At 38.5% G+C, this 18,502-nt stretch overlaps 1 protein-coding gene across 1 annotated transcript in view; it reads right to left on the reverse strand.

Annotated features, from left to right (window-relative positions):
- Window positions 1-18,502, reverse strand: part of man1a1 (mannosidase, alpha, class 1A, member 1) — a 92,491-nt gene that overhangs the window by 64,127 nt on the left and 9,862 nt on the right. The window contains exon 2 of the mRNA XM_026341004.1: window positions 1,830-1,926. Coding sequence (XP_026196789.1) covers window positions 1,830-1,926 — 97 coding nt within the window. The remainder of the gene's footprint in view (window positions 1-1,829; window positions 1,927-18,502) is intronic.

An 18,502-nucleotide genomic window follows, 5' to 3' on the forward strand; every position in this document is an offset into this window, starting at 1 on the left:
GAATGGTTCTGAATGGTTTCTCTGCTACTGAGAAGAAAAAAACCCACAACAAACACTGAGAAAAACATCAAACCGGATCAAGTACGTGAGTGTATTTTGGTATCAAGGGAGTAGTCTTATCAGCAGTCGAGGCACAGCTTCCTCTTTCACACACAAATGCCATCTTATCTCTCCAAGAACCTGTAATGACACTACACTAAACTGTCACATACACTATCCACCGAACACACACGCACACGCGCGCGCGCGCACACACACACACACACACACACACACACACACACACACACACACACACACACACACACACACACACACACACACACACACCTCATCTGGAGCTGAAGGTATCTAAATAAATATTCTCACTGAGAATTTAATTAGGTCAAGCGAGGGAGAGAAAGCGATCTTAACAAATTAAAAATCCAATCTCCGCTCTTATTAATCCAATCAGTGAAAATAAATAACAGTATTCATTATGTGTACACACAGAAACACCTGCAAAAGCAGCATGTACACCCCTGAAGCCCCCGAGTCTCAATGAAGATCAAACATTTTCTTATTAGACTGTGCACGAGATCGTGTCCTCTTCAACTGAACAATACAGCTGATCCCAACCACACACCACATTCTTCACTGCATCACACCTCCACTTACTTACCTGTTACATTGCCCTCATTTAATCTTTGAACTGTCACTACTACATGTTTACATCCTACATCTCCAGTCTTTTTACAACACAATTAGCGGCAGCAAATGTCATAGGCAAACGCTGCACTCAATCATTTACTTCAATGTCAATCTACACGTCTATTATTGTGTCTGTGTCGGTCTGTCACAGACTCAAAACACAACTGAGTGACAGGAATGAGTTAGACGCCTGTAAATAATAAAGACTGTGTGTGTGTGCAGACTTTGCATAATGAAGTAACAGGAGGTGTTTCTGAAACTCTGAGAATGTAAAGAATACTGTCTTATGTATCCCAAGATCTCTGGGACAGGCCAAGTGTCCACATTGACTTTGAATGTTTGACTAATATATTTTTCTCTGTTTTATTCTGACTGATTCTTAGTGTAACTTTTGCAAGTTTCTGTATTGAAATTGTGAACTTAAAAGCATAAAAATATTAGTCTTGGTTCTCTACGCTTTCAAGTAATTGGACCCTTTATCTCAGCACACGATAAGTTGAAAACCAAATACACTTCACATTAAATATAAGCATTGTATTGCAGTTAGCGAGTCTCATCTACCATTGCCACACGTCTCAGCAGATCCTCTGCTTTTATCTTCATGTTTACTTTAATGACGTTTCTCTGAGTCAAGCTTTAAAACGCAACAACCTAAGCCAACGTGACACAACAAGACAACATGATGAACACACACAACTCGCTCATTGCCGTAAGACAGCTCTCGTACACAAACTGAGTGTGTGAGCACGTGTACGTAGGAGTTAATAACAAGGCCCTGGAGTCATCTAGTAGCAGGCTGTGTGTTGTTTCATGCAGAGGCCGACTGAGAATAAAGGTTTTCAGAAAAGAGTCACAAAAGTGTGACACTGAGACAAAAAGAAGACAGAGACAGAATAAGATGCTCTGTGTTTCCACTCATTAACAGCAGAGACACTAACAACTGGCAAGTAGGACAAACAGAATATAAATATATGATAAAGTTGACATTTAGAGGCATCCACAGATGGATGACTCTAACTGACGGCCAATTTGGCTGCTAATCTAAAGGCCAAGGCCACTGGTGGCAGGGACGAGAGATCAATCGTGTGTACTTGTGTGTGTGTGTGTGTGTGTGTGTGTGCACGCAGTCTCACACTCACCAAATAGATTGCTGGAGTGGCCTTGCTTGGAGACGGGCCTGAGCTCATTTGAACCCCAGGCGTAGCGCCTGTAGCTGTCCCACGCATGCTTCATCATCTGGCAGGGAGGAAGAAGGGAAGGAGATGAAGGGGGGAGAAGAAGGAGATGATGAGAAATGAAAAGCAGACAATACATTTTTTAGAATACAACAACAGAACATTTCATCATTTTAACACAGTGGTGTGGTTTTGTTCATTAAGATACTGGAGTTTAAATTTATCACTTAAAAAGCTATGTTAAGGTACATACTGACACTAAAATACAATTATCAGTACTCTTTAGCTAATGAACCATATCAGTGTAATATATAAGGCATACACAATATCTGAACTACAACTTGTTAAATTAAAAAGCATATAAATGAATCTAATGGTGAAACTGATATTTCTTTAATTTAGTAACCTACAGATCATTGTTTCTTAAATTGTCTCAATGTATTTCCCACAGCCCAAACTGACACATTTAGTCTGACAAAGCCATTTAAAATTAGCAGTTATTTAAAAAATGTCAAAGCTAGAATCATAAATTGTTTTGTACATTTTTACTTTGAACATTAAATAATATGAATTGATTATCAAAATGGTCACTAATTAATTTTCTGTTGATCTAACATGTAATTAAATATATCTGCTCTACAGTGGTATATACCTCTGCAATAGGCTACTAGTGTCGATTTACTAGTCTGGGTCTGAAATTGTCACTGTTAATCACAGTCTTTCTGTTACAAAACACTTGTACAGATGGAAAAACGTTCTGCTGCTGAGTCATGCTGGCTTCAACTGCACTGTTTCAGTGACTGATGATCTGAGGTGGCTGAATAGCTTGGCCCTAAATAATCTGAGACACTTGACACATTCATCTATTGTTCACATTTTCAAAGTTAAAAATAATTTATCTCAACTTAATGACATTTAAATCAAGACTTCTTGGCTCTTTCTGTGCCTGTTGTATCACCCACAGGTTTAATGATGCAATTCTTGCATAGCAGCTACAAATGAAAAGGGACAATTGGAGTCGACTGCGCAGTCACCCTTGTTCAATACCTCCGTCGAAGGTGTGCAATTACCTGTCTTCACTATTTGATTTGGCCCTGCTAAAAAGTCTCAAATTCAATCACAGATAATGAGAAGTGTGTTTGCACAGTTCTGAACATCACGCTGGAATCAACAGCTTATATAACACAAGTGCAACTTTGTCAACATGTTCTGAAACCACCTGCAGCGTAAATGAAGTGACATGTTCCAGAGACACTTCATTTGAATGGGTTTTTGTCAACCTATTAAATTGCCCCACACACACACACATAATTATAAAAACTCAATGTAAGACAAATGCAAAACATCTAATATTACACAAAAAGACAACAAGTGGCAAACTAGTTAAGTATATTTTCATTTGTGCATCAGGCAGCATATGAGCTATTCAAAATGTCTGTCAGCCTATTGTGATCAGTATCTGATTGATTGGCTTGTCCCAGCTAAAAACAAACCCCAAACTTCACTGAGCTCTCGGTGGAATGAAACATTTCCTCTGCTGAGTCCCATTATCTGCTGTTAAAACCACCTGATACCTCAGCAGAAATCACTGACATTTCATCTTATTTTAATCTGCTACTGGCTGGAGGCTTGATAGCAGAGTGAACACTAGTTTCCAATCTAACAGCCAGACACTCGTTTCAGTCTCAGATATGGCTCCTGTGTCTGTTCCGTTAATCCAGGTTATACAGCATTGTCCCAGAGCTTTCTAGAACCTCCCTCCGGATTAGGCACACTAAAACCCTTTATCCTCCACCTTCAGACGGAAATTCTCCTCACAGACACTCCCGTGACAGTGTGCTCTTGTCACATATAGGCTCTTAGTGGTACTACAATGCTGCCAATAGCATGTTTGAAATGACTACCTGCCACAGGTACCACAAAGCCAGCTTTGTACAGATGAATATTGTACACTCTAGACACAAGCACTCAGCAATTGATAGTGAAGGTCAAGCACAACCTGGAAAATTTCTTCAGAGGGATGATACTACTCTACAATACACCTTGTCTCAGTATCCAAATCATAGGAGTGCGCACGTGTGTGTGTGTAGCCTGCAGTATTATAAGTGGAACAAGGAGTCCTGTTACTGCTGCTGACTCACTGTTACTTAGCAGACCCAAGCACTGACACACACCAGGGACAATACCAATTAACTCTGATTATTTTAAAAGGTTATAAATGACCAAAGAAGGTCAACAAGTCCCTCTCAGTGTGACCTGTTGCCCTGGATATCAGAGTCAATAGGATAAAGCTCAGTTCAGTTCCGAGACAGGTTGCATATTTGGTCCATTACCTCCAGTTATCAGTAGCAGTGAACAATTATGTTTACCATCAGTTAATCTGCTGATTTTATTATCATTAAGTCAAATGTCAGAGAACAGAGAATCCAATAAAATGTCCAAGATGATGTCCTCGAATGTTTTTTCCTGTCCCAACAACAGTCCAAAAGCCCCAAATGTTGTTTGTTATTGGAGAAGACTAAAATCCAGTCAACCAAAACAAGTTGTAGTTGCCAGGAATTCTTTGTCACTTCATTTTAAAAAATGACTTGACTTGTACTTAGATGTCAAATTTGAGCTTTGGTTTAGTTACTTTAAAAAAGGATCTTTGCTGCAGGGGCTCTATAACTGAGATGCTACGAGTTCATTTTTGTATTCACACACATTCATGACTGACAACATTTCAATCAAACACAATCTTTAGTGAATGACATCATGCGAGCTAGGTAAGCTAGAGGTCTGTGATGTCATGATAGCGTCTGATTTCATGCTTTTCACAAAACAACTGCCACATGGAAATATGCCATACCATGTTGAAGTGGAGTAGGGGGTGCATAATTAGCACAATTACCTCTCATCCAGTGCTCCATCCGCATTTCTCACTTTTGTGCAAAGACAACACACCTGCACACGAACATGTCACATACATTACCTTCGACATGTTCGGTTAACCCTTTGTCAAAAGGTGTCGTGGGATTTAAAATGCTGTTCTACTGTCTCACACACACACACACACACACACACACAACAAAAGCCACTTCATTTGCATTACAGCTCCCACACACATCAAAAAGGATAGCTAGCAATAAATGTCCTCTATTTAAACCCACTAATTAAAGCTAGTGAGCTTGCTAATTACCACTCCTATATGCATGTCACATTATGAGAACTACTCAAATACTATTGTTCCACTCCACAAGCTGCACTGCAACACACAAGGGGAGGACTAGAGGTCTGTTCAAGGATGCTTAAATCAAAATGACATCAAATGCCCACCAAAATTTACAAATATACACACTGTATTAAATAATAATAATAATAATAATGATAATAATAATAATAATAATAATAATAATAATAATAATAATATATAACACTACTATTGACATTTTCCAGTCAGAGAGTTTGATTTTATTAGCTGCTGATTCATTTACCCTGATGGAATTTCCATTCAACTTTGACGATACATTACTTAGTGTGGTACAATTAAAGCAGGTTATTACTGAGAACACATTTGGTTTATGCAAACAATGTGCTGGTTAAATAGCCAATAATGTACAACAGGACGCCCCAATACAGTATAGCAATAATACCAGGCCACAATAATAACCAAGGCAGAAATGAAGAATAGGAGCTCTCCTCACCAGGACAAGTTTATGTCTCGTCATGGACCAAGAGACATAAGAAGAGGATGTGTTTACTTATGTAAAGGCAAGCTTTGTCTCTGCACCCAGTTTACTGCGCTATCCTTTGGAGGACAGAGGGTTTGAGGCTAAGCTGTCAGGCTGCTCTACTGGGCACTCGACAGCTTTCTAATGTTTTAACCTTTTTAACACACAAGAGAGATTTAATACCACGAGGAACAACAGGCAGCATGAGCCAAAAACAGCAGTGCTAGGTTGTAATATAGCATAGATAGACACACATAGGACATTTACAAATCTGTGTTTGCACTGCTAAAAATTCCTTTGAGTCAAGCCTTACTGGATTTAGTACTCAAAATACCGATGTGTTGACCTTAATTGGAGTGCTGGTAAGTGCTCTGGATTTTCTAGGTTGACCAGTGTTATTAAGTTTTACGTGCATACACACCTGTTCTTCTTTGAACAGGTGTGCAGAAACGCATGTACACAGGACAAGGGTGAAATTATTTGGTACTGAAAGGCTGTGTGAGAAGTGTTGACAATCACTGTGACTGGAGAATCAACCCCTCTTCTAGCCCTTCTATTCATTATTATTCTCTGTTGTCCCCCTGCTCCTCCTCTCCTCTCAGCTTATTGATCTGCATCAGCCGGAGAACCAATAACACACATCAGTGTGTTGTGTTTACTGATGACAAGCAAACACATGTGTACATCTAAATACACACTTGCACGTGCACACAAACAGCCAGAACCTTGTCCTGCCCTCACTACAACTGTTTCCTGTCAGCAGGAAAGCTAATGGAGGTGAAATTGTGTAACAGCATGCCAAGACATGGAGACAGGTAATAAATAGACAAACACTCCCCTATCAGGATTAACCCTAAGTAACAATGAATATCAGTGCTCATGCTTTACCTGAATTATGCAGATTAAAATGTGGGTAATTCTATTCAGAAAGCATCAACATATAAAAACGTGTTTCCCAGTTCTAGCTCTAGACAGAGACTACAAACCATTAAGGGCTTGTAAGAGATAAAATGGCAGCCAAAAAGTCATGACATGAAGTTAAATACAACAGTGAAGCGCAACCAGATGAGCATGAGCCTGTGTGTCCTGAAAATGGAAAAACCTAGCATTGATCCGTGTGTGTACAATTGCTGTTTGTACACATACAGGTAAAGATGGCAAATCATTAACTGCTCTGCTAAGATTCAGGGTTAATGACCCTGTTTGCTCCAGTGTATCTCAAGTAATCTGTAACTGAGGGAATGTGTGTAAAACAGGTGAACAGGAAAGGCGGGTGTGCTCCCACTGGGGCTGGTGTGGTGAAAGCAGAGCTGAAACTGAATTCGCCGGCGTTGTCTCTGGAGAAACTAACGCCCTTATAACAGGTGCAGTGTGTGTGTGTGTGTGTGTGTGTGTGTGTGTGTGTGTGGTGTGTGGGTGCAAGAAGAATAAGCTGGAGGGACATGGAGCCAGAGAGTGAGGAAAGAAAGCAGTTATGTGACAATATGCTTGTTGGGCAGATAAGGACATCAGACAGCCAACTAGCATGTGGACCCCACAAACATGAGGGTGTGCACGCACACACACACACACACACACACACACACACACACACACACACACACACGCCTGCCAGAGATGCTTCCTGTGCGTGTGTGTGGTGAAGTACAGATGCTTGACTGCTTCACTCTATGCCAGCTCAACAAGACCAACATGAAAACAGAAAGGAAAAGGCTAGGCTCACAAAGGGCTTGAAGATGAAAGGCAGTAAAAAGGAAAACTGGCAAAAACAAAAGGCGAGAAATAATATGAAATAGCTATTATAGTGCTTCACATATTAACAAGGGACAAAATAAAATGATGAAATGAAAACAGTAATAAAACCATTTACATTTTTAATAAGTCCATAAAAGCTGGTTTATAAAATAAAGATGAAATAATAAAAGCACTGACAGGGAGGAATAAAACGAAATAAATAGTGGAAGGGAAAAAGCAAAATGTCTTATTTGGCCTGTGAGAATAATGGAAAGTGATCAGCAGGACATTAATGACTTTCCATTCAATCTTTTACCAAACTTTAGAAATGTTAATTTGATTCTGATGCACTACAATAATCTCCATGATAGAAAGCACAGAACAGCATTTGGAAATGTTCTTATAGTCAAAACAGAATAAAATCAGTTATGACATCTGTGACATTCTGCGACAAGTATTTGTGATTTAATATTGTTTCATTAATGTGTTTAGGCATGCTTCTGATTTACAAAGTTAAAATGTACAGACTTCTCCTGTAGGAGCTAACAAGCTGTTGAAACATGTTTAATAACTTTTCCTTTTCACATGATGCCTGATTTGTTGATTCAGTTGCTCCAAAGTTGTTTACCAGGCACGTCTGTGTTTATGCTTTCCTGAATTTAATCCCATTCCTCTACATCCACCCCCTCTCTCCGCTGTCTATGTGAAGACGTAATAAACAGTGTGCACCTCTATATATATAAAAAAGAAAAAAGCATTACTGCATCTCTCTCATCCCCTTCTCTGAGCACAGACAGCATGTGCTGCTGGTTCACACAAGCAAATGCATGGATGCAGATACACCCATATTCTTTTAAAAGAAATATAAGTGCATTGAACAGTTTGTATGATCTTAAAACATAATGCTTCGTTCTTGTAAACTATAGCCTGATACTATCTATGCACTTACAGACAGAGACAAGAAATTGAAAATCTCAGAGATGGATGTAGAGAGCAGGGATGCAAGGCTTGACACATTAAACATCATGAAATAGAAATGACATTTTGAAATGCACCACACCCTGGGGCAGCTTTTCTATTAGAGAAAAGACAATGGTGAGAGCTTCTTTGCTCACCACTTACACAAATGCTGTTCAAAGGCTTTAAAAAGATTTAAGGTCTTATGTGGAAAACATGTAGAATAAGCAGTTTAAAGGCCGTTTTAGGCTCAGATGCAATATAGGGGACGACCAGGACCAACCAACGCTGGTCAAATAAATCTCTCTCACGTTGTAAAACACACAGATGCAGCTAATAACATAAATAAAGGCTCTTTCCCATTACATGTCACTGAGCCAGCATCCACAGTAGGTGGGGTCCTCAACTGGTACACCTAAATGCAATGCAGCCATTATCGATGTTACTAGCTGCACCTGTGCTTGACAGTTCAAGCTGTCAACTATTAGAATAGTGCTGTGCCTCGTTTCCAGGCGCAGCACAAAAAGCAATTGTGAGTGCATTTTGTCCCACCTGTGCAGTATTAACTAAAGTATGGCATGCAAATAAATCCAGTTACAAAGAATTAGAATTACAAATAGAATGGCCGGTAACCCAGGTGCAGTAATTTTCTATGCTGTAGTTTATTGGTGAGGAGCAAATTTCTCACCTGTTGTAGCATCTGCACCTTTCTGTTGGTGGAGCAGCTGGAACATTTTGAAGAAGTGAAAAAGTAAACAAAAGCCAAGCTTGCCACAAATAAAGGTTATGATAAGAACAATTCAACTAGATGTGGCCTGACAAAAAATAGAGAGCTGAAAAGTAGAGAGGTAAATTTGTCATTTGTTTACTTGCTAATAAACCATTTCTACTTTTTGGAGATCATGAGCATTTTTTCAAAGTGTCATTTATTGTTTTAAATTTTGTTTCAGTGTGTCACCGTGTTGCCCCCCATGCAGCCATTTGTTGCCACTACACTAAAACAAATACTTAAATTGAGGAAATCCCAATGAACATGATGTTTTATTATTCATAAAACCTTTATCATAGCATTGAAATGCATTTGTAAATGCAGATTGTTAATTTTCAATCCAAATAAACAATTGGAAAGTTTCTTATGGTTTATCTTAGAAATTATGACAAAAACACTGGCTCAGTGAATTTTGAATGCTCCTCACACTAAGATTTAACACTTGATGTTATGCCTGGAACGAATGTGAAAATATGAATATGAAATTAATTCCAAGTCTTTGCGTCTTTTCAAAGTTCTGGTCTCATAATATTAAACACAAATGCATATGTAATTAGTCCTGAGGACAAGCGAGCTGTGACACTGACAACTATCTGTTATTTCCAGGACAATTGTCCTGCGTGCTGACTTTGTTAAGCCGAAACACGGGTTTTGTTGCCGCATTTCCTTTTGTGCAGGCAGAAATCCGATCCAGATCCAGCTCACAGGAGCTCTGACATTTCTGCTTACATGAATTGCTTTCTGACCCATGCTGTTTTGGAACAAAATTCATGACCTAACCATTGTTTCCACCTCATCTCCTCACACGTTCTCACCGCTCAGAGGCAGAGGACAATATCCTTCTATATATAGAATGCTGCCTAGGGACCAGTTCTTCAGGGACAAGTGAAGGATTTCCTAAGCAGTTTAGTATTTCCCCAGTCATATATGGATCAGTGCAGTCCTGTTGGAAGAAGGATGCTGCCTCCCTATAGTCTCTGCTGAAGTGGGTTTGATACTTCTACATGATGGCTAGCTGCGGCTGCTGTACCACTGCTAGCAAACAGGGCTTAAGCGAAACTATCAAACACTTGATAACAACCAGAATCTCTGGCTGCACCAACTACAGTTTGCTGACAGCCAGAGCTCTTGAAGAAAGTAATTCAGTATCACTGCTTCCAAATAAGACCATTTGTACCGAAACATGATGCTGTGTTACAAATATTTTGGGCACAAGAAAGTTTCAGAGTTGGTGCTGTATTTAAGAGGATCAGGAAACAGCGGTTACAAATACATATTTATAGAACAACAGCTGAGGAGTGTCTGGGTGTTATCTCATTAGTCAAGTTTAACATTCAGTCTTAATGTCAACAGTCAAATGTTATGGGATAAAAATACGTTATTGCAACAAAACAAAACATCAATACTGCACACTCACAAAATAGAGGATTAACTTCATTTTTTAATGCAGTCCATAATCATTATCACTGAAAGGAACTATTGATTTTCTTCAAGAACACAGACACAGCAATGCTATACAACACAAGCTGCCAACAGTGTAGGCTGGAGTGTGTAGAAACAGAGAAACCTAAGTAAATATGAAGCTAAGAGCCTAGGAAACTCTGGTGTATTTTCCCATTGTAGTTTAGTTTTTTTGAAGCTTGTGTGAAAGTTAAGAATTTAAGAACGGAGACCAAACGAAACAGACCAATCAAATGATTTTAAAACAGCAGATTTGTGCTTTTATCATGAACAAAATTCAATTCGACTCTTAAAAATAATTTCACAATAAATCAATTTTATAATCTACTATCTCATGATCCTGAGCAATCTGCGTCTTTTTTGTCTCGTTTATACCAGTCTGTCTTATCTGAACCTGTTGTGACACCATAGAACATGAGTAAAAGCATAAAAAGCAGCTGAGTAAAGCATGACTTCAGGTCAAGCTGCATGTGGGTCTATTCATCACTGATAACGTAGGGTGACATCACCATAACTGTCCAATCACTTGGTTTGTTTAAAGTGAGTACATGAGAACTGGCAGTATGCAATATTGACAAAAATAACATCTGGATATTTAGATGTATGAATTTTTTGCTGCATTTTCCACACGTTTCCTGCATTACCATATATATTTCTAGCTTAGGGGAATCCATGTTTAACCACCATTAGTGTCATCACATTACATCAAGTCTACAATAAATCATTCATACTAACCGTATGAACTAAACTACAAGAGAGAAGACTTGTTATACCAAAACTGTCAATACAAAGATGACGAAATTTAATTCCACGGCAGCTAAATCATTAGAGTACTTTTCCCAGCAGAGCCACATCTTCAGGCAAACAGAGCAAAGACCACCAAGAGACCACACTGACACCTTCAGAATCAATATGTTGCTCATGAGATACAGTAGAATACTGAATAAGTCAATTTGTTATGGTAGAACACATTTCTTTCAGTCAACATCAATAATTATTATAATAAATACTGATAAGCATTGGGATCATTTTCATCTCTAGTTATTACATGTACAATAATCTATTGTTTTCTTTTTCAATCTCCCATTGACTAATTAATGATCCTCAACTTAGTAAAATTTGACTCAACAGACTTAAACCAATAAAAAAAAAAAAAAAAAAAGTAATTTCCCTTCAGATCAGGCGTATATCTAGCTAACAAACCGAGCCAGTGCCAGGACTCGCTGACCAGATGAGGGTCATAAAACCTGTTGTTCTAAATAGTGTGACAGTGCTTGGTGTTAGAAATACAGTCAACAAACAAAGCCTACCTGCAAAGCAACATTACACATTGATCGATATTAGCTGATGGCCGTCTGGGGAAAAGAGGAGAGAATGATGAAATTGAAGAGAGAAGGAGAAAAATCTATATCTGCAACTGACTGGTTAAAAACCTGGTTCTGGCAGTAAAATAACACTCTGTCGGGAGCACAATTATGGACAACATAGATGTTACAATAAAACATGAACACTGAAGTCTGGGTGATATGATGACTTTCACCATTTGCCCAGAAATGGAGCCAAAACAGGTATCGGCCATTTGTTGGAGAGAGAGTGAGGATAAGCGTTGTTTTTTTTTTAAACTGAATTCTACCAGTTGAGTTCACACACATCTAAGTAAGCGAGTACTGAGGAGGCATTGCTTACACTGAAAAAAGAAAACACTGTATAATCTTAAACTGAATGTAAAACATTTCACATCTGTCAGCTGTTTTCTAGAGCGATGCAGCAGAAGTGAAACAATATAATGAGATACCGTTTTAACATCTGTATGTGTTTCTCCTGTGAATATCTTCCTTCCTTCCTCATTGTATGGTGACTTTAACACCATAGGGCGAAGTGCTAAACACTTCTTTCAAACTTCTCAGCGGTGTGTATGCTTGCTTCAGACCACACACACATTTATTGACTTGACCTTTCTCTTGGCTGTAGGAAGCGGCCCAATTGGGTTTGACCCAGCCGCTTGACAAAAGGCAGATTGATTTTTCTCTCCCTACCTCCATTACATTCATTGCCCGCTTCAATACAGCAGGCGTGAGAGTAGGCAGGCAGCGGCAGAGCTTGAGCTCATCACTCATTTGTTTAACAGGTTGGCAGAGACGAGGACTGAACAGCAGAGAATGCCAAAAAATACACCCTGTGCTCTGTTCAAATGGCCTGGGCTGACAGAATGGAGAATAACTACAGAATGTGAATAAACTGGATGGAGAAGAAACCTGGAAACTGCCCATTTTGGCCATTTGACAGAAACAAATTAAAAAGCTTTTTGTCTCATCATTCCCTTTTTTATGGTTTTAACCTTTTTACTAGACATGCTTTCAAAAACTTCTGTGACATTGAAGATGGAATTTAAGTGGTTTCAAGAATTGGTACTGTGGATTGGAGTGGAAAGGGTCAAATACTTCAACCAATCTTCCATTTAATTCAAGTAGATACATGTGTATTATTTATATTAAAATCAGCCTGCTGATTATTCTCTTAATATCTAATAAATTATTTCAGATTTTAAAGCCGACACTGGAACCATAAACTTCTCTGGAGCTAAATGTGAGAACGCAGATGTCAAAAGCCAATCCTCCCTTTCATTAAATGGACATTACCCTGCCAGCTCCATAGTACAAAGCTTAGGTAATGTCTCAGGTATTCACAGCAAGCAAGTGGGCGTTCCTTTCAGTTAATCTACTCAGCACAACACCAGAAAAGTATGTGCAATATGTTCCATCCTTTGTGGTTTTGCACTGCACCACTCCCTTGCAAGGGGTTATCTACATAATGCATCATTTCTAATGATGCAACTCGCATTGCTTCTGTGTGCTGTAAACAAAACACTTATATCTGCAGTCCTTCTTGTGGCATAATACTCCTCCTGCACACTAACCAGGGACCACCTCTCACCAAAATCAAATTACTTGTGTGAGAGCACATCTGACATGGACAATCTCCTTTTGTGTGCTACATGTGTAAAAGAGCAACTCCACACATTGCCCAGGGTATATATATGTGAATAGTCTAAGAGTAAAGTCAACACATTCTTGTTCAGAACAATATCTAAATATATTTAGTTGACTGTCACGATGACTAAGAAACATTTGATTAATTGTCTCAGCTCTAATTTGTTCTCTCCAGCATGTTAAAGTGTGTTGAAACATGTGTACAAACATTAAATTAAACTCATTATGTTTCCTGTTTTATGCCATTTCTTCTTTACATATTCAGAAGTCCAGTATTTTCTTAGTAATGATATTTAAACTTGTGATAATGTAATAATTATACCACGTCTCTACTACAAAGCGGCCTAAATTAGATTCGCTCCACTCCAGAGTAATTAAGCTACGCATTAAAAAGGGGATAATAAAGTTGCCATGGTATTTTCTAATCTAATCTGATTTATGCTAATGTATTACCTGAAAATACCTGGATAGTCCCAGCCATAATTACTGCACAATTTGAATTATACTTGTGACTATATAATTTGCTATTATTAAAAAAAATGCCCACTCTAATGAAAAACAGAAAAAACATTGAACATGGAAGCCCCTAAGCTAGAAAAATATGTTGGGCTTCTTATTTGTCTAAGCATTTTGTAATTGTAATTGCCCTTGCTACCTTATTTTTGCCTGATATATTAACTTTGTTGAAACTATTAAATTACACATATCTATTTTGTTTGCTTAATGCAGAAAGTCTTACAAGCTGTGGCTCAAAATGAAAATACTTCTTATACCAGTGTGGTGCAAAGTTCCCCAAGTTGTAGAGTCAAAGACAGAAACAAATCATTAATTCTCATAAAACCAGCCTTTTCTCCGTGGACACTTTGTTCTCCCAGTCTACTGTAAGAGAAATAATCTGGTAAAGATCCCAGCTGGAAACCTACAGACCCTTCTACTTCACCAGCTGGGCAGCAATCCAATGTTTCTTCTTTAGCCAGTTTAAAAGTCTTCTATTTGTAACTATTAGTGCAGTGGTGGGAGGCCAGCTGAATTCTGCCCTGCCTTTTTCTGTGCGACAGATCAGTTCAGTCCTAATCTTTATTTTCCCCAGACAGCCAGAAGTGGCTTCATGAGTCAGCTTTGACAGGACACCAGCATCTTCTAGGCCTGAATTCAGCTATAGTCAGCCAGCGTAAGAATTTGACAAGTGATTTGGTGGAATCACTTGTCAAATCAAAGCAGGATCCTGGTTGTTATTTGAGTCTGGCAGTGTAATTAATGGCAAATAGTCTGATGAACTTTGACTTCTTCTGCAGTATCAATACAAAACAAAGATAGCCGAGAGTCCAAAGAGGCAACCAAACAAACTATGACTTGAATACAAATACCAGCAAACTTTTACTCTGGTAGTACAAATCCATATCAGAGGAGCTTTCTCCAGTAGTTCCCAGTGAGTCATAAAAGCCCTACTCAGTTTATTTATATGACCATTAGAAGTAAAGACACCATTACAAGAAGGTAGCGTAAGGGCACCGGCTTCAGCTGTTAGTGAACTGAACTGTGGGAGGACATGATGCCTTAGCTTGATATTCTAAGTGCTTAAACACAGACATGGCTTTCTTAAAAGAAAAAAGGCTTAGTTAATGTTATTAGACATTTGTATTTTTGTAGCATGTGGGCAAAATGTCTGTCTTCGAGGAAAGGTAACAGCATAAAGAAAAAGGAAAAACATAACAGAAGACGAGTTAAATACATGTTCGTCTGTTCAGTGCTTCAGGACTTTCTGTTTGGTCCATGTGTATTATACAGTATTAGATCGCAGGTTATGTCCTTTTATTTAAAATAAGATGTGGTGCTTCACCTCTGATATGAGAAATGTATAAATAATTTAATAGCACAGGGCTTGTGTACGGGAAACCACCAATCTGAATCTAATTAACTGCCACATTATGATGACACTCCAAACAAGTATATGCAAATTAATAGCATTATTACGCTTTCAATACAGAATTTAGATGCCCTGTTAAATGCTGCTTTGTTCAGCTTTTTTCACCTGAAACAACACTGGGGCATGAAATTGCTGAAAATTAAAAGAAATTGCAACTACAGTGAGCTTTAATCCAAAATAACACAATCAGACAATTACAAACAAGTCATTCAGTCCTTCGTGTTTCACTCTCTGCGATTGATGAAGGCACTGAAAAATGTAGATTTTCCTAAACTATGTATGTTCTCAAGCTATATTAGCTCTATTTAAATTAATTACTGTGAAAACATAGTAAGCAACTGTGCATAATTACCACTTCCTATTACAATGCACACACACCTCTCCTTCCTCCTATGTGTTTGAGTGGCTGCAGGATGCAGTCTGAATAATTTAACTTGTGTACTAGGCTTGCCTCTCTTTCTAGTAAATCGAACTGGGCACACCACAGCGCACAGTCAACACGTGTGTCTGTGAAAGCAAACCACAACAAACTGGAGTCCAAACTACTAGTAAGTAAAAACGGAGAGAGGGAGAAGGAGATGTTGTAAGTACAAGGCAAACAACTCAAGGCTTCTTAGAAGGATACACAACACTAATACCAAATGAACATTTTTATAATGCCAAAACAAAAAGCAAACACACAGTTATGGCCATGTTGTCATAAAACCTGACAGTCACTGAGATACTAATGTACTCTTGCAATATGCACTCTCTTTGTAATGCGCTTATACTGATGTGGGGAAGTATTTTACAAGCTATCTTTTAGTTTGTTTTCCCAGCTTAAATAGTGTCCTAGTAAATATTTTGAAACGTCGCTTTTTGATTAAGCAGTATTACTATTTCAGCATCGCTGCACTTTAACTTGTAAAGTTGCTGAACTTAAACAAATGCACCGCTGTACCACAACTCGCCCAGCTCTCTATCACTTGCAGAGTATGTCCAAAGGGCATTCCCATTTGCTGATTGTATAATTATCTGGACCCTTAGTAAATCAGGTCCTTATTACGCAAAAAGTGCAAACACAATAAAACAAAATACCTTTCAAGTATATTAACCTTGCTTCAAGCCTATATGGTGCTTATAAGCTGCTCGATTTACCTGCAAAGCCAAACTATAATCATTTGTTAAACAGACATAATGACCCTGAACAATAAATACTTAAATTAGAAATACTCAATATAACCTAAAACATATGTCTTGATAAGAAACAAGAATCACCAAGAGCAATAAATATACAGACTTGAAACTTCATTTTGATTTCTATGTAAATAAATGGTGCTTTGTTTTATTAGTGTTGTGATGTGAGGACACGTCACCAACACTGCTCCTTTGGTCCTTGAGTTTCACATCCTACAAATGCCGAACTTGCAGTGTTAAAATGCTAGCCCTCACGCAGAAAAAAGGAGAGAAGAAATGAAGGGGAGATTGAAAAATAAATGGAGTATGTGATTGACAGCCTATGATTCTGGGTATTAGACTGAATTGGATTAGGGAGAGAGAATCAGTCGGCCATGACCCCCAGAGTGCTTGGGACATGCTAATATTGAATATCCAAGAGCATTCCCCTCCATCTCCATCAGTGGGCTACAAGGCTTGGTCACAAAATACTATATCCTCTCTGGAGACTCACAGCCTAAAGAGTTTCAAATCCAAACTAGCTCAACCATTTTAAAGCAGCCAGCATGTTTGTGCCAATACCAAGGAGCTTGTATTTGCCAAGAATAATTTGGCAACTGGTTGATGGGATTTGAAAAGGCACATTTTGGTTCTTGGAAATTGTGAAGTCTGTCTTATCTTCTTGAATATCACAGACGTGCCTTTGCAAGTGCAGACAGGTGGGTCACTTACAACACAGGCCAGTGAATGAACATGACACCTGAGTACACCGTAACACCCAACACTAAATAGCTGATGATACACAATAATCTTATCTCAAACAAAAGATGTGTGGACAATAGCTTGACAATAGTTCCAGTTTTACATTCTGTGTGAGGATGCTATAAGTAGAGAAGATAAATGTCAAAAAGTTGTTAATTTGGTGTTTTGTTTGCCCCCACTATTGATTTTCAGTGATGACGTTAGTACACTGACTGCTTCAGAATTTGTCTGCAGTGAACACACAACAGAACAAACACCTGCAGTATCACAATATGAATCATTTCTCACAACTCTACATGTTACTGAAAAATAAACAGTACCCCTCTAACTGAGACTAACCTAACTCTACTGAATTGTATCTATATCGCTGGTGTTGTGTGAAGACGCACAAAAACAAATTTCTTCAAGCTGTGTTTGTTGGCAAAATGTGAAAGTGCTCATGCTGCGTCTTGTTTCCTATGAAGAATAAAATTTGATGTTTCAAGATCTCTGGGCAATTGCTATTCTGCGCAAACCATGTATCTTTAAAACTCAAAAAATGTTGGCCTTCATAATAACAGAAATGTTTTAACCATGAGATGATGCAACAACTTCTTAAATTGTTAAAGGAATGATTCAGGATTTCTCAAGCTTATCTTAATAAAAATTTGATGTGCATAAATGTACATTCAAACGTGTCTTTGTCACTACAATTGTTCCCGTTTTATAGTGACAGTGATTGTTTTCACCCAGGATGCATCTACACTGTGAAAAAATGGCACTCATGTAGGAATCTGAAAGTTGTTTAACTAAAAACATACAGATTTACTATTGATCATGGCAACTGTGTTCATACTAAGCATCTAACCTAAGAAATCAATGTGTCATGCTATTTAAAGCGCTCTTTACTATTTGCCCCCTTTTCAATGCTACTTTAATCATATTATTTTTATCACCTTACTTTCATGCAGCTCTATACAGTCTCACAATTGGAGCTGTTGTACATGCAATAGATAACACCTGAATGCTAATGAGCTAGCAATGTGTTAGCTCTGACTGAGACGAGACAAACTGCACCTTCTGGCCTCACTAATCCAACGTCTACGACAATCGCACAAGGCATGGTCATTATGGCAACGCCAGCTCATAGATTTTACATGTGTGTACTTTCCCCCTGAAGCCCCATGAGGCTG

Source organism: Anabas testudineus, chromosome 24 (assembly GCF_900324465.2).
Source record: "Anabas testudineus chromosome 24, fAnaTes1.2, whole genome shotgun sequence".
In the NCBI taxonomy this organism is placed as follows: Eukaryota; Metazoa; Chordata; class Actinopteri; order Anabantiformes; family Anabantidae; genus Anabas; species Anabas testudineus.